Here is a 17,095-nt window from a genome sequence, read left to right as displayed (position 1 = left end):
GTTTTTTCCGCAAGAGTACCTTGTAGGCAGGGTGCAAAATTAACTTTTTTCTTCCACTGGCCAAATGGCCAGTGAATGTTCAAATTTTACCAGCCACTTAGATTACCATTGTTTGGTTTTTTTTGGCTGGTGAGTGAGGCAAATCTACCAGCCACTTGCATATTTTACCAGCATTTGGCTGGTGGCTGGTGCTAATTTTGTGCCCTGCTTGTAGGTTTAAATTGCTGTGGTCAATTTAACCCCAAACATAAAATATTATTTTAACATAATTGCTGGGTTAATTTTGATTTTGACAACAGCAGATGCAATAAAAGCGGTAAGGGTCACTTTCATCAGTAGCTCACAGGGTCTTCCAATTAGCATAGCCTTTCCACATTGTTTAACAAATTATTTACAAGAAACTATTTAATAAATAAATTTGATATAAACATTACATAACACATTTAAAAGAATTGGTGACTTTTTAAAGACATTTTTAAAATCTGCACCAGTGGCAACTTCTCAATTTAAAATACTGTATAAAGCCTTTCAGAGTCAATTGACTTTTAAAATATATTACCAATATATAAACTTTTTTTAAATCCGTGGTGCTGGGTGCTATCAGGGTGCTACTTAATGAGGGGGAAAAACGACAAGAAGAGGGCCAACTTCCGCTGCTAAGGTCACGTGATTTCCTGTCAACCGCGGAGGCGGAAGTCTAAGATGTCTGCCTCCCTGTCTGCAATTTTGATCTGCAGATGGGCACTCTTCCTTGTAAGGGCCGTCGTGCACTTTCCTCATTGGTCGGGCTATCAAAAACAAACGACGCACCACGGAAGTTATTTTAAGGTATCTTGTGTGTAGGGTTAGGCTTTCATCACAGTACACCACTAGTCAGGTCTAATGTTGTTTAAAGTGAGACGCTTCCAGTTCAGTAGTAACTTTAGTAGAAGTTAGAAACACGACGACATTCAGAGCCTCTGTTGGAATTCACAACGCGGAAATGAAGGGGTATATTGTATTCGGGTTACAGTTTCTATTTGTGGAACATATCAAGAGTTGGACTGACGGTAAGTTTTTTTTTTCTGTCCACTTCTGCTTCAGTTACGTTATCATTAGGGCCTGAGCCCAAAGGGCGAAGACCCTATTGTATTTCGTGTGTTTGTTTCTTTTTTAATCCGCCACTTCAACTCTAAATTTGACCCCCTAAACATGCTCAAAAACTCACCAAATTTGGCACACACATCAGGTCTAGTGAAAAATTTGATAAAATGTAAAAATTAACCCCCAAAGTGCCAAAATGTGCTCGAGAGCGCCACCTATGTATCTAAATGGCTGCCACGACCCGTAGGAATGTCGTAGAGAGATCGAACTAGAACTCAATTATTCGTCTCATCAAGACCTACAAATCATACGCTGACACCCCTGACCTAAATCCAACAGGAAGTCCGCAGTTCACCCATGAAAGTATGACTTTGTGCCAATTTTGGACCTTGAATAAACGCTATCTCCTCCTAGGGCGTTAATGGTATCAGCTTCAAACTTTAATACATGACTTATCACACTGTGCTGAACAAAAGTTATTAAAAACTTTGTAATAACTCGAACGGTTTAGATCTAGTAAGCCCTGAAAGTTGTAGTGCGACATCACACCTTACGATGTAAACCAATGGGGAGGCAATCTCTGGGCATGGACTTTGTGCCAAACTGGGGCGTCTGGCGTCTAAACTATAAGTCAGACCACTTTCAAACCTGTATCAATGGATTCGCGACGAAAATTCCTCTAAAAAATGTGATTTATATGTAGAATTTGGCCAAAGTCATGGGATTTATGAGGACATTTCACAAGAGGAGTACTCTGAAATCCTTCTCTCCAGCTGAGAGGGAGAGGGAGAGAGGGGAGGGGGGGGATGGGTAAAGTAAGATCTGTCAGCCCAGGTCTGAAAACATCTACATGCCTGTGACAGAAGCCCTTGGACTGCGCCACACTCCAGTTACTTAATGTTTCTACACATCTGACAGCAGTGTTCAATCCTTACTTTTTTTCAAGGAGTACATGTGCTCCTAAATGAAAAAAATTAGGAGCACACATGTAACTTTAGGAGCACACTGAAAAATGTTCAAGTAACAGTTTCTTAAAGAAAACAATTCATTACATACATATTTACAATTTATCACATACATATTTAAACTCTGTGTGTGTGTGTGTGTGTGTGTGTGTGTGTGTGTGTGTGTGTGTGTGTGTGTGAATCAAAATTTATGTTGTTTTTAGGGGTGCTCGATTATGGCAAAAATCATAATCACAATTATTTTTGTTCAATATTGAGATCATGATTATTTAACATGATCATTTTTGCCAGTTGCCGATGTTGATATATGCACATATTTTTTTCCACTTGGCTGAGGAGACTATTACACATGCAATCATATATTGTACTAATGATCAAGAAAGACTATAGCCTATATGAGGGAAGAACTTTAATGCTGAGCTACTGAACTCCAGTCTTCCTAAGTTCTTCCTTCATATATTGTCTTTCTTGATCATAGTATAATCTATGCTTGCATGCATAATAGCCTCCTCAGCCAGCTGGTAAGAATACGTGCATATATCGGCATCGGCAATCGGCCACAATGAGTTGGAAATGTCAGCATATTGGATATCGGCAAAAATCCAGTGTCGTGCATCCCTAGTTAAAAATCTTTACATTCCTAAAAATAGACTTGATGAAAATTAGGAAATTAATTTGTTTTACACACAAACTCATCAAGGGTTTTCAATTTACTAATTGAAATTCAAGTGAATGGACACAAAACTTGCATGATTTTTATGACACAGGTGTGAGCAAGGCAGCCATGTCTCACCCTGCAGAAAATTCTCATCCTCACACTGTTGAGATTTGATGTTTCACCATGACAGAGGAAGTTGCTATAACTTTATTGTAAATGCTCCAATCTGCACCAGACTTTACATGTTTGATAAGACTCCCAGCCTGAACACATGTACATGACAATATTCCATCAGTGATGCAAACCAGCTGAATAGCACCCCCTATGAAATTTCAGTAAAGCAGCCCCAACAGCAGGCAAAATAGTGGACAAAGGAAGTGATGTTTATCTCCTTCATGCACTGTCTGAAAACAGCCCGGGTCTGAAGACATCTACATGTCCGTGACATGCTCGATTGCGCTGTGGCCCGACGTGCGCAAGGGTGCGAAGGCCCGTTCAACGCTGCTTGCAGCTTTCTTTATTAATCCGCCACTTCAAACCTAAATTTGACCCCCTAAACATGCTCAAAAAGTCACCAAATTTGGCACGCACATCTGGTCTGGTAAAAAATTTGATAAAATGTAAAAATTATCCCTCAAAGTGCCAAAATGTGCTCTATAGCGCCACCTATGTCACTAAAATGGCCGCCATGGCTCATAGGAATGTTGTAGAGAGATAGAACCAAGACTCAATTATTTGTCTCATCAAGACCTACAAATCATACGCTGACATCCCTGACCTAAATCCAACAGGAAGTCCACAATTCACCCATGAAAGTATGACTTTGTGCCAATTTTGGACCTTGAATAAACGCTATCTCCTACTAGGGCATTAATGGTATCGGCTTCAAACTTTAACACATGACTTATCACACTGTGCTGAACAAAAGTTATTAAAAACTTTGTAATAACTCGAACGGTTTAGATATTATAAGCCCCGAAATTTGAAATGCCACATCGCACCTTACAATGTAAACCAATGGGGAGGCAATCTCTGGGCATGGACTTTGTGCCAAACTGAGGCATCTGACGTCTTAGCTATAAGTCAGACCACTTTCAAACCTGTATCAATGGATTTGTGACGAAAATTCCTACTCAAATGTGATTTTTAATGTGAGATTTGGCCAAAGTCATGGGATTTATGAAGATATTTCCACTAGAAGAGTACTCTGAAATCCTTCTCTCCAGCTGAGAGGGAGAGGGAGGGAAGAAAGTGGGGGGATGGGTGTTACGGTTAAATGGAGCTCATTTTTGAAGGATACAGCAGAAAGGTCTATATACATACAGTACATTTATACAAACTTTGTATGAAGTTTGGTGTTATTATCATTTATTTTACAATAATTATGAGTCTTATATGTATAATTCAGTAGTGGGGATGACCTATGAGGGGAAGGGAAAAAAAATGGAGTGACAGTTTAGTGATGAAGTGCTGCAGAAAAATAAAATCCAAACTAAAATTTGTAGCTCTGTACTGTAGTTTTTCCTTTATAAGGGCCCAAGCACATAGCAGTTTGCTCACACTCTCCATTCAAATATATGAGTATTTTTCTGTGTCCAGCTGCAGTTACTTTTTGTCTCTACGCACCTGACAGTACACATTTCAATCAAACTTTGACCAGGTCATGTGCATTAAAGGTCTTTCCTTTTCTAAAAATAGACTTGATGAAAATTACTAAGTGAATTTCTTTTACACACAAACTCATCAAGAGTTTTCAAATTATTAATTAAATGCTCCAGTCTGCACCAATCTTCACATGTTTGTAAAGTCAGACCTGTCAGCCCAGGTCTGGAGACATCTACATGCCCGTGACAGAAGCCCTTAGACTGCACCATGCCCTGATGTGCGCAAGGGTGTCAAGGCCCGTTCAACGCTGCTTGCAGCTTTAATTATTATTATTATTATTATTATTATTATTATTATTATTACCATTGTTATAGTACGCCATTGCATTTTTGATGGGCTTAGGATACTCAAAAACTCAGGAAAATTGGCACACATGCCATAACTGGCGAAAATTGCGAAGTTTTGTGATTCTGTGATATGGCTCAGGCGTGGCCAGCGGGCTTTGATGTGCATGATTTTTGGTGGGTTCATTGCTCTCATCATTGGCGACAAAATACATATTTTAAAAAAAAATTTGCCCAAGAGGAAGTCAGGCATTTTAGATGTGCGTCAATTTTCATTTTACAAACACGTTTGAGGCCTTTAGGATGTGTGAAAACTATTAAAACTTTGCATATATGTTCGAACTAATAAGTGCTTCATATAGTATCAAAATTAGGCTTGGGCATGGCACCCCCTAATTACTTTTAGCATTTTTGAGGTTCTAGGGGTGCTCACAAAAACTCACAAAACTTGGCACCACTAGAATATTTCAAAGTCAAAGCTCCCACCTTTAAATTTTACATAAATGTATGAAATTTGGTAGGCAGATGTAACATCTCCAGACTGAATCAAATTTGCATTTTTTCACAAAGCGAAGCCGTTGACAGGCGTTGTATTTTAATGAACTCCTCCTAGAGATTTAACCCAAGCGACTTCAGATTTGGTAGGTTAAACCTGAAGACTTTTGCAATGGTAAATTGCAAAGCTTTTTATATTTCATGGAATGCCCTTAGCGTGGCGTGCTGGTGAATTTTGCCCAAAACATGTTTGGGGCATTAAACAGGAAGTTGTTGTAACTCCACTTTACATTGTCCAATCTGCCCTAAATTTCTCATGTTTGAGAAAAGTCCCGGCCTGAACACATCTGCATTTCAATATTGAGTCATAGTCATAGCGCCACCTTCTGACAACAGGAAGTCAGCATTATGTGACAAACATCATCCTATTTACATGAAATTTACACGGTGTGGTCTACACATGATATACAGCAAGATGACTTATTATTAGTGGTTGTTCTCTAGCGCCACCTAACGGACACAGGAAGTGATAGTTTTCTCCTAAACGTAATGTCCAATATTCATGAAAATGTATATCTGTGTCAGGTGCCCTCTGGTAAATGTATTGCTGCATCAATGTTTCACTTATGTAATATTGCCTATGGGCAACAGTAAGTGAAGGAGACATGACATATAGATCATCAAATGTACACACAATTTCTGAAATGTCACCTCTCATGCCATGTACTGCATACAGGAAAAAATAATTTACTCATTTACACAGTGTCCCATAATCCTGACAATTCAGAGCCATGTCAACAGACCTCCAGTAGTGATACCATGGCTGCCTCTCCCTCCAATGCGCACAAGATGTGAGGGCCCCTTCATCACTGCTTGCAGCTTTAATTATTATTATTATTATTATTATTATTATTATTATTCTAGTACGCCATTGCATTTTTGAGGGGCTTAGAATGCTTGAAAACGAAAATTGGCACACACTTCAGAACTGGCGAAAATTACAAAGTTCTGAAGTGATTGGGCTCAGGCGTGGCCAGCAGGCTCCATAGTGCCCCCAAACGCAAGGCCATGTTGTTACAAAGTTTCTTTGATGTGCATGGAATTCGGTAGGTTCGGTAGGTATCATCATTGTTGACGTAATACTTAAAAAAAAAATTATCCAAGAGGAAATCAGTCATTTTGGATTTCGTGCATCAGTTTTCATTTTATGAACACGTTTGAGGCCTTTAGGATGTGTGAAAACTAAAGAAACTTTGCATATATGTTCAAACTAAGAAGTGCTTCAATTATTATCAGCCTCGGGCTTGGGCATTGCATTTTGGTTTTTTAGCGCCCCCTAATTACTTTTAGTTCTAGGGATGCTCGAGTAGCATAACTTGATATCTGTTATTTCACTTATAATTCACTATCACAATTCCAGTGGGTCGGACGTTTACATGAGTTTACTGTGCCTTTAAACATCTTGGAAAATTCCAGAAAGTGATGTCATGGCTTTAGAAGCTTCTGGCTAATTGACATCATGTGAGTCAATCAGAGGTGTACCTGTGGATTTATTTTAAGGCCTACCTTCAAACTCAGTGCCTCTTTGCTTGACGTTATGGCAAAATCAAAAGAAATCAGCCAAGATCTCAGAAAAAAACAACGTGGACCTCCACAAGTCTGGTTCATCCTTGGGAGCAATTTCCAAACACCTAAAAGTACCACGTTCATCTGTACAAACAATAGTAAAAAGTATAAACATGAGACCACACAGCCATCATAGCGCTCAGGAAAGAGACACATTCTGTCTCCTACAGATGAACATATTTTGGCGCGAAAAGTTCAAATCAATCCCAGAACCACAGCAAAGAACCTTGCGAAGATGCTGGAGGAAACAGGTACAAAAGTATCCATATTCACATTAAAACAAGTCCTATATCAACATAACCTGAAAGGCTGCTCAGCAAGGAAGAAGCCACTGCTCCAAAACCGCCATATAAAAGCCAGACTACGGTTTGCAACTGCACATAGGGAAAAAGATCTTACTATTTGGAGAACTGTCCTCATAATGACCATCGTTATGTTTGAAAGAAAAAGAGGGAGGCTTGCAAGTTGAAGAACACCATCCCTACCGTGAAGCACGGGTGTGGCAGCATCATGTTGTGGGGGTGCTCTGCTGCAGGAGGGACTGGTGCAGCTGGACTTCACAAAATAGGTGGCATCATGAGGAAGGACATTTGGGTATATTGAAGCAACATCTCAAGACATCAACCAGGAATTTAAAGCTTGGTCGCAAATGGGTTTTCCAAACATACCACGAAAGTTGTGGCAAAATGGCTTTAGGACAACAAAGTCAAGGTATTGGAGTGGCCATCACAAAGCCCTAACCTCAATCCAATAGAAAATTTGTCGACAGAGCTGAAAAGGCGTATGCAAACAATGAGGCCTACAAACCTGATTCAGTTAGATCACTTCTGTCAGGAGGAATGGGTCAAAATTCCAGCAACTTATTGTGAGAAGCTTGTGGAAGGCTGCCTGAAACGTTTGACAGAAGTTCAACAATTTAAAGGCAATGCTAAGTGTATGTAAACTTCTGACCCACCGGGAATGTGATGAAAGTAAAATAAAGTGATCCTAACTGACCTAAGACAGGGAAGGTTTACTAGGAATAAATGTCAGGAATTGTGAAAAAGTTTCAGTGTATTTGGCTAAAGTGTATGTAAACTTCTAACTTCAACTGTATCTGATTTGTTTGATTTTAATGGACTTTTGTATACTTACAATGAATTTCCGATGATTTATAACTTCCCTGTCACATATTGAGAATTTGCTACTGTTTTTAAAGCTATTCCCAATGGTCTGTCCCACTTAATTTTTATTTATTTTATTTATTTAAAAGGGACAGTAGATATCTCAAACATAAATGTCACCATTTGATGAACTGTACCAGATTATATCTTAAAGCTAATTCTCATCTGTAGTCCTTTGGCAGGTCAGAGCAAAGAAACAACACAATAACAAACATTACAGAGTAAAAACAACATACAAAGTTATACAAAAAGAACACGCAAGACACACAATACAAAACTACACCCAATAGCAAATCACAAATGTATACTTTTCATCCTTAGCTCGATTTATGTCGAGCAGCGCAGCAAAACTAAAAACTGTAGTTATCAACTGAACGGGACAGGGGAAACTATCCAGGGAAAACAGAATTAAATGTTTAGCTTTTGAAATAAATTTCTTAGACAAGTGAAAAACTAGTTATTTTCTGATTTTGGTTTAATTTCTATTCCAATTGCTGATTTGAAAATGAAAATGGGTTAGGGGAATGGTAAAAAAATGGGAAGTGGATTTTGTTTTTTTGTTTTTTTTATTCACACGATAAACAGAAACAAAAAATGCATTTGATTATCCTGTTATCAAACAAGTTGACCACAGCTTTGGATGGAGGGTACACGGACCGGGAGGCAGCAATTCTCTTCCTGTGCCTAGTCTGCTGGAAAATAGAGGACATCAGTTGAGTAGGCAGTCATTTAATGTGGCCCAGGACACATTGCGTTCACACTGCAAAAAGAGTGTGACCATATGCAGTTCAGACCACCTCCAAATGTAGTCTGAGTGATCAGATCTCAATGTGTCCTCAGTGCATTCACACCTGTACTTAAAGCCATCCACTTATGATTGGAAGCTCTTCCACGACAGGAACAGAAAATTTAGCTAATACTGTTGCTGCTGTTATAAATTTGTTGTCCATCATGAATATTGATCATATTAAGATGCAGGTTACGTTGGCTTTTTTCTATTCAAATATCTGTTTTTCTACGGAGCAATACTTCTGTCTGGAACCGCGCCATCTTGGTCAACCCCAGCAATGACACACCTGCTTTAGATTTAAGTAATTCCTGTCATTTCCTGCTGGCGTCGCTCAAATTTTTACCCACCTATGTCAGTATTTTCACAGCAAGTAAACACATTGGTTAAACTATTTTGACATGTGTCTCATGACCACAGTAAGGGGTACTAATATTATTATTATTGTCTTAACAGATCCAACCTCCTGTTAATCTGTACTGATTCTGTGTTTTGACTGTGCACATACTATACAATTTTCTTCCACAAGGGACCTGTGGAGGACTTCATATAGCTGTCAGTTATAGGCTCTATACAGTTTATTATTACCCTCTGTCGCATTGAAATATAATGTAATTTCACTTTCAATTATTGAGTAGCCTAATTAATAATTATGAATATCACCCAATATTTTTCAATCTTAACCTGAAAAGTAGCACTAGAGTCAGAGGACAAAAACTAAAAAAATCAACATGTAAAAATCCATCATTCAGTTATTTAATGTGGCTCACTAAACATATATTTGAATATACCTTTGTATATTCACATTAAAGGAAAATGTTCTGTTCACCTTAATCATAACATTCTAAGCTTCCCATAGGAAGGCTAAGACTGCTGTATGTATAGTATGTATTTATATATGTGTTCAACATTGCAACAGATAAAATGTATGATATGCAATATTGAAAATTACTAATGAATATAAAATACACAAATGTCAATTTTCTGAACCAAAAAAAATGTTTATTAAGTGACTTTATACCTGCCCATTTCTCCTCTTCCTACTGCAGGTAGTGTGCTGCTCCAGGACGTTCAGGTGTTGACTCTGTACAAGGATCGCTACACCACAGCAAGGCGTTCCAGCCCCGTGCCTCAGCTCCAGTGTGTTGGAGGCTCAGCTGGCTGCCAGGCCTTTGTCCCAGAGGTGGTCCAGTGTCAGAACAAAGGCTGGGATGGAGTGGATGTGCAGGTGAGGAGGGAGGCGCTGGCAGGCAGCTAGGACAGAGAGAGATTAGGGGGAAGGAGTAAAATACAAGAAGCTTGGAAGGAGGTAAAGTTCATCACCATAGAAACCCGGGGTTCATTCCCCTAGTCACCAATATATTGGTATCATATATTGGTAAATGTCGATGAATAAATAACAAGAATTTGCAATAGACTTTTATTGCTTTGGTAATTCCTATGGTGTGATTGACTGCAAACTGAGTAGTACTTGTAATAAGAGTCAAAATCGGGTAATAATAATTATTTTATTATTAAATATTTTGAATGATGTTGCTGCTGGTTGTAATTTTCCTCCCTCCCCCTCACAGTGGGAGTGTAAGACAGATATGGACAATGCATATCGATTTGGCCACATTGAGGTGAGCTGTGAAGGCTACAGCCACCCTGCTGATGCCTACATACTGAAGGGCTCCTGTGGGCTGGAGTACACGCTGGAACTGACTGAAGAAGGCCGGAGGAGGATGCATGGGAGCTGGGGTTCCCGGAGTGGATTCAAAGGGTTTGGAGGTAGTTTGGAGGTAGATGGTAGATTAGAGGTAGAAGAGATATGAGACTTGAGACATCATCTTTAGTATGTACACAGTCACTAGATATTTGGAAACTCTTCCTCTTTTCTTATTCACTGTTTCCATTTCTCAGGTGTTAGGGGCCTTGCCTCCAAATTCTTCAGCGGTTTCTTTGGCAACAAGGATCATCACCAGCACAACCAGCAGACACATCAGAGCTCGCACCCTTCAGGCAGTGAGGACTCAGGAGGTCTGCTGGTGGTTGCTGTGCTTCTGCTCTTGGCATACAGCATCTACAAGCTGTTCCTCAGCAGGAACACAACCCAGTGGGGGCAGGACAGTGGACAGGCTGGTTACCCCGGGGATAATCACCATGGCTCAGCAGGACCACCACCCCCAGGATTCAAACCTGACTTCACTGGTAGCTAATGCAAGATGACACAATGGGCCCTATTTTTGTGGAAGCACAACAACCTATTTTCCTGACCATGAAACTCACTGTGCCCGTCTGTGTCTTTTGGTGACCAGCACAGAGCGCAAATTTGTGGGAGGTTCCTTCAAATGAAGCAGCACATTTTGGTTGAAATTTCATCCTAGATGTTGCACTGAAAACAGATGCCCCAGAGTCTGCTGACACATTGGTGATTTTATCAACAACTAAATGCTTGCTGCAAACATGCCGCAATAACAGATTCATGCTTGAAATATAAATAAGTTATTTCAGTCAAATATTCTCCAAACAAAATCAGCACAGAAAATAAAGTTTAATGTGGTTAAAGCAGGGAAGTCAGTAAATCAGTCTGCATTGATCTATAAATGAATGTGGTTGATTCATACAGTGGCTGTTGCCCACAGCTGTTGCCCACAGTGAAAAGCTTCTTCATTTCAGTAATCCCCTGCAGCATCTAAAGGCAGCAGGACAGTTATATTGTTAAATATGCAGCCTCCGATTAGAGAAGTGCTGTACCAGAGCACAGTGCCTTTATGCACCACCGTTATCTGTTTACTTTCATTAAATCATCTGATGATGCCAGGCTGCTACAGAATAAACACACACACCTAAACACACATCAGACTGGAAGGTTATAACTCAATATTCTACCTTTTTATGATGGAGACGTTGGGTTACCAGGGCTCATCATAGCCTCTTTTCCAGCTTCTTTTTAGCAAAAGTAGCATTTCAAGTTTTGGTCTTGAAATGCATTGAGGTGCAAATGCTGTTTTCTATCATTAATTACTAAACTATACTAAACTATATACACTATTTACAATGTGAGATACATTAGAATTATGACAAATAAAATTAAATAAGATAAAATAAAATAAAATGAAATAGCGTTGGTCCAATGTCATCATATACACAGCCTTACCAAATATTTCATTTAAAGAAAAAAAATCTATTGCTATTATAGTGACTAACTGATGAAAACACCTACACTATCTGTCTTTGGATGATTCAGAGCGCCACAACATGAACACTCATCACCACAAATCTACACTCAGACATTTCCTGAAGAAGCACGTTCCGTTTGTTGAGCCTATGTTGTCATGCTTCACTGTGATTGGCATGAGAGCAGTGATGTGACTGATGGAATGTATTTATTAATGACCAAACCCTCCCATCTATATTCGCCTTCACTCAGCCCTTTTGCAATTTTTGCTGCTGCACATACATGATCCACAATAACAGTTGTGCCTGGAGACGGCCACACAGTCCGTGAACTCAAGACTTACCACGCTGTGCTTGTCGTTGCACTTGCACAGTTAAAATATGGCCCCACGTGGATAGAGCAACACTAGCTGGTCTTGTTTTTTCGGGGGTTTATAATTACTGCTAGTTCTCCCTGGAAAATACGACCTTCACATTGTGCCCAAAGCAATACATCACCTCATGATTTTTCCTCTCTTGTAGAAACACAAAACAAGTGTTGTTTAGGTGTGGTATGAATATAATTCCATCCTACCATGTTGCAGTTCTGAAATGTTGAATCTGTTTTTGTTTTCTGTTAAGGCTATCCTGGTGCCAACCCAAGTTACGGCTTCCACAGTGACTACACTCACGGACAACAGTACCCAGGAGGCCGAGCTGCACCAGGCACAGGAAATGGTTTCTGGACCGGCATGGGGACAGGAGGGGTGCTGGGATATCTTTTTGGTCGTCAGAGGTCAGTGGAGAGATGAAGAAAAAGAGCTGAGTAAAGAGAAAGGAAACAGGACTCGTCCTTACATTATTCCTCTTCCATTTCATGGTTTGTGCTGTGTTTTTGTTTTTCAGAAGCCAGCCCTATAACTACAACCACTCCAGTTACACTGACAGCAGACCTCCTCCTCCTAGAGACTCATCCTCTTCCTCTGGGACACGCACTGCTTCAGGTAGAGGGAGTGAATGTAGCTGAAAGGGCCACATACAGAAATACCCCTCTGCTCTAACATCAACAGAAATCAAACAGTTGGACTAATTAAATATAGATGTCAAGTGTTGACAGTTGACTTTCGGTCTTAAGATTGGTTGTCTAAAGGAAACCTGAAATGATTTATGGTAATTTATTATGGTTTGGTGTTGACAATATATACTGTGAGACCATAGAAAAATTGAGTAAAGAACACTTAAACTTAAGGTCAATTCTTTTATCGGTACTTGAAACCCAGAAGTAAGATTAGCAGAGCAGTGTAGTTTATGGTCATGCTGCTGTGTAGTCTTGCCTCTCTCTCTGTCTGTCTCCCCTCTGCTCCACAAAAATAGCAACGGAGCAGAGCAGAGAGAATGAAACTGCAATAAGTGAAATATAACATTTCACTTGAGTTGTCACCAGCTATACTCCTCACTTTAAATGTAAAAATAACCTTTGTGAGTAAAAAGCCAAAAAGAGTAATTTATTACAACACCTGTTCAACAAGCAAACATTTGTAGAAAAGTGATGTTTTCAACTGCTTTGCCTGCAGTCTCCCTGAATTGTTATAAACAGTCTAAAACAACTGTACTGTTTAGCTTAATTAGCCACGCATCTTAAAATTAGTCCAATTCTTGTAGGCTTACTGGCTGAGATGGTAGTCCCCACTCCCAAACCAGCCCCTCCTCCCTCTACCGGAACAAGATGGAAATTTTGTTCTGCTGTATATAGCTAAATTCTAATTGTGTTCTAAATGTATTACTTTTCTTGCACAATATTAAAAAATGGTAAGAGTATTGATTCAACTAGTAGTATTGATAAAATCCTGACAATGCCCCCTGTTTAGGTCAAGGAGCACATTAATATCTCTGCTTATTATTGTTTTATGACAATATTAGATGTGCAGGTTGTGTCAGGTATTCCATTCACTGGATTAGTCAAAACCAGACATTCCCATGTGGTTATTTTATCACTTGTCTCTAGAATTTCTTGAACATCTACTATGTCATATATATTTCAGTATCCTTTTGTTTTCATGTGTTTCTTTCTTTCTTTCTTTCTTTCTTTCTTTATTTAGGGACCGAGCCCAAAAGGCAGCAGACTACTGTAAAACAGTAGTCCTCGCCTAAGGGCGAGGACCCTATTGTTTTTCTTGTTTCTTTCTTTCTTTCTTTCTTTCTCATTACAGGACTCCACACCTAAATTTGACCCCCTAAACATGCTCAAAAACTCACAAAATTTGGCACCCACATCAGGTCTGGTGAAAAAATTCACCGTTCAACTAGCACATAACGTTAGAAAAGGCATCTTTCAATCTTTCTCATCTCTGCCGCTTTGTAAGCTAATGCTTTACATGGCGCGCGAGCTTGAGCTCAGCCAACACTTGGCAATGACTTTTTTCTCAGCAGCTGCTGTGGCTCAGGATTTTCAACGGGTTTAATTATTGTATTTGGTGTGTTTCTTTCTTTCTTATTATTCTGCCACTTCAGACCTAAATTTGACCCCCTAAACATGCTCAAAAACTCACCAAATTTGGCACGCACATCAGGTGTGGCGAAAAAATTGATAAAATGTAAAAATTAAACCCCGAAGTGCCAAAATGTGCTCTCTAGCGCCACCTATGTAACTAAAATGGCCGCCAAGGCCCGTAGGAATGTCGTAGACCAAACCAAAACTGGATTATTCGTCTCATCGAGACAAGACATGCGTCTCACCACTACCTAAATCCAACAGGAAGTCCGCTATTAGCCTCTCAAAATAAGACAACTCAATTTTGGCCTCTGAACAAACGCTATCTCCTCCAAGGGCGTTAATGGTATCGTCTTCAAACTTTAATAGATGACTTATGACACTATGCTGAAAAAAGTTGTTAAAAACTTTGTAATAACTCGAACGATTTGGATTTTATAAGCCCTCAAAGTTGCAGTGCCACATCACCCTTACAATATAAAACAATGGGGAGGCATGAACTTTGAAACAGAGGCTTCTGACGTCCAAACTATAAGTCTGACCACTTTCAAACCTGTATTAATGGATTCGCCACGAAATTTCCCACTAAAATATGATTTTTAATGTAGAATTTGGCCAAAGTCATGGGAGATTTCACAAGAAGAGTACTCTAAAATTCTCCTCTCCAACTGCTCCTGGTGATGTCACTCCCTCAGTGCTGTGAAACATTCTGCAATACACACTCATTATAAAATCATAGGAGGAACAAGAAAAGACTTTAAAAAGTCACACTTTAATATCTCAAAAACAGTAAAAGATAGAAAAAACATGTAAATTCAAGATTTGTAGGTCAAAGTCTCATGACTCATTTAAAGTTCAAATGAAGTCTGTATCTAAAACTATGTGGAAGCAGTAAATGTTTAAAAAGGTGTGGGTTCGCTCACACTGTCCATTCAGCTATATGAGTATTTTTCTGTGTCCAGCTGCAGTTACTTATTTTCTTTACACACCGGACAGTACACATGTCAATCAAACTTTCAAAATAAAAGCACACCACACTTGTAAGAAATATCCCTCATTTTTAAAAAGCAAAATGATCTGATCCCGACGGGCCAGAGTGCGAGGTCCAGACCAACGCTGCTTACAGCTTTAATTAATTTAGTGAAACCACTTCGCACAATGATAAAGGACCTGACAGTGTGAAGTGGAGTGTCTGAATTGGAAGCAAAACTACATCAACCACAAATTAAACAGCAGGCATCACTTAAATAGTTACATGTTGGCCTTTCACACAGTGTCTCACTCATGTTACAGTAGTTGGTAAAATGAATGTCTCAACTGTGCATTAGCATCCACAGATATGCTGTAAGTACAGTTGGCTGCCTGACATCTTTGTTTGTTTTTTGTTAGGTTTTGGAGGAACCAAGAGAAGATAGAAGCTGTGAAAGTGGACGGATTCTCATCAATAAATTTATATTGACAGAGTTAACATTGGTGCTCTTATAGCACATAAACTAATCTCCGCTGGTAGCACATCAAACAGCACCATGAAATGACCATGTTGGCTAATAAAATGGTAACATTGCTACTCAGTTATACGTACCTCTGGAGCGGATATTTGTGTGGTTTGAGGCTTCAGTATTGTGTTTAGAAGAATATGACGTGACTTATGTACTGTTTAAATGGTTTTAATTGACAATGGCCTTCATTGCATTTTGTAGGTGAGATGACATTCTGCCTCACACATGGACAGATATCTATGAAGACTCCCATCTTTTGCATTCACATGAAATAAATTATAGATATGAGAAAAAATAATAATAATTGCTTCTCTCTCTGAGTCTGTGCTCCATCAGTTGAACTGCAGCTGAACAGAGGTAAGAATCATGACTCGAATCATTTTTATGAGTTAAATCACTATGGGCACATAGAAAGAAAATTATGTTTTTTATGCATTCATCCATGTAAGTCTCATCACTGCTTTAGTTGACTTTACCTCCCAGCTGTCATACCTTTGCTGTTGTATAATAAACTCAGTTTAAATCTGTGTAGCCTTGTTTTCTTGAAAGTTGATCTATTGTTTTAAGGACATGTGTGATATTTTGGGGACTAACTAATAAAAAAATCAAACTTTTTAAACTCTGGATCTCAACCCTGGCATGCGTTCAGATTATCTTTGCTATTGTTTGTTTTCTCTCGCTCCCAAAATTAAAAACATAAGTAATAACTCCAAAAGTCTACCTTGAGAAAATAAGCATTGAAAGCCCTTTCAAAACAGTGACGTCTGTCACCTGTGTGTTTGGTGAAGAAGTAGCAGTACCCTCTGCTGTCCAGAAACTAAAGTAAAAGAGCTTACAGCACCTGGTACTCCCAAGCAGTTACTCATCTAAGTACTAACCAGGTCTGACTCTACATAGCTTCTGAGATCAGACAAGATCAGGTTTGTCCAGGGTGGTATGGCCATACACTCAAAAAAATGATTCATGACATAATTTATTATTAAGCATTTGTATTTCATTGATTTTAATTAAATCACCACAATTTTAAAATTTATTTATTAAAATCTCATAAAAGCTGCATAAATATTGTAATTCTAAAAATAATGAAATTTAATCAATTAAAACGTATGGACATGGTTTGAATATGGTTTAAGCGTAAGTCAGTTAGTTAAAACATATGAGATTGGTTTACATATCAAACTCGGGAAGTGGAATCGTTTCTAAACAGATACGTCAAAATTCTTGCCGCCGTCTTGATAACC

At 39.0% G+C, this 17,095-nt stretch overlaps 1 protein-coding gene across 2 annotated transcripts; it reads left to right on the top strand.

The window, feature by feature from the left end:
- The first annotated feature begins 656 nt into the window (after positions 1-656).
- saraf (store-operated calcium entry-associated regulatory factor) lies at positions 657-16,381 on the top strand. Of its 2 annotated transcripts, none has more exons than XM_042398874.1 (7): positions 657-753; positions 9,776-9,954; positions 10,298-10,496; positions 10,629-10,916; positions 12,507-12,660; positions 12,771-12,868; positions 15,745-16,381. In XM_042398874.1, the coding sequence occupies exons 1-7, from the start codon at positions 738-740 to the stop codon at positions 15,768-15,770; spliced, it is 960 nt and encodes a 319-aa protein (XP_042254808.1). In that variant the 5' UTR covers positions 657-737; the 3' UTR covers positions 15,771-16,381. The 2 variants fall into 2 exon arrangements, with proteins under 2 accessions (XP_042254808.1, XP_042254803.1); XM_042398869.1 differs by having other exon boundaries at positions 662-1,049.
- Positions 16,382-17,095: the final 714 nt, after the last annotated feature.

The sequence above is a fragment of the Thunnus maccoyii genome, chromosome 2 (genome assembly GCF_910596095.1).
Source record: "Thunnus maccoyii chromosome 2, fThuMac1.1, whole genome shotgun sequence".
In the NCBI taxonomy this organism is placed as follows: Eukaryota; Metazoa; Chordata; class Actinopteri; order Scombriformes; family Scombridae; genus Thunnus; species Thunnus maccoyii.
This window is presented reverse-complemented; position numbering and strand designations above follow the sequence as displayed.

What these genes read in the sequence shown, in the direction of transcription:
- saraf (XM_042398869.1), top strand. Translation starts at nt 983, where the DNA reads ATGAAGGGGTATATTGTATTCGGGTTACAGTTTCTATTTGTGGAACAT. An exon ending in TGGATTCAAAGGGTTTGGAG is followed by an intron (nt 10,497 to 10,628) that starts GTAGTTTGGAGG and finishes TCCATTTCTCAG; the next exon opens with GTGTTAGGGGCCTTGCCTCC. An exon ending in TATCTTTTTGGTCGTCAGAG is followed by an intron (nt 12,661 to 12,770) that starts GTCAGTGGAGAG and finishes TTTGTTTTTCAG; the next exon opens with AAGCCAGCCCTATAACTACA.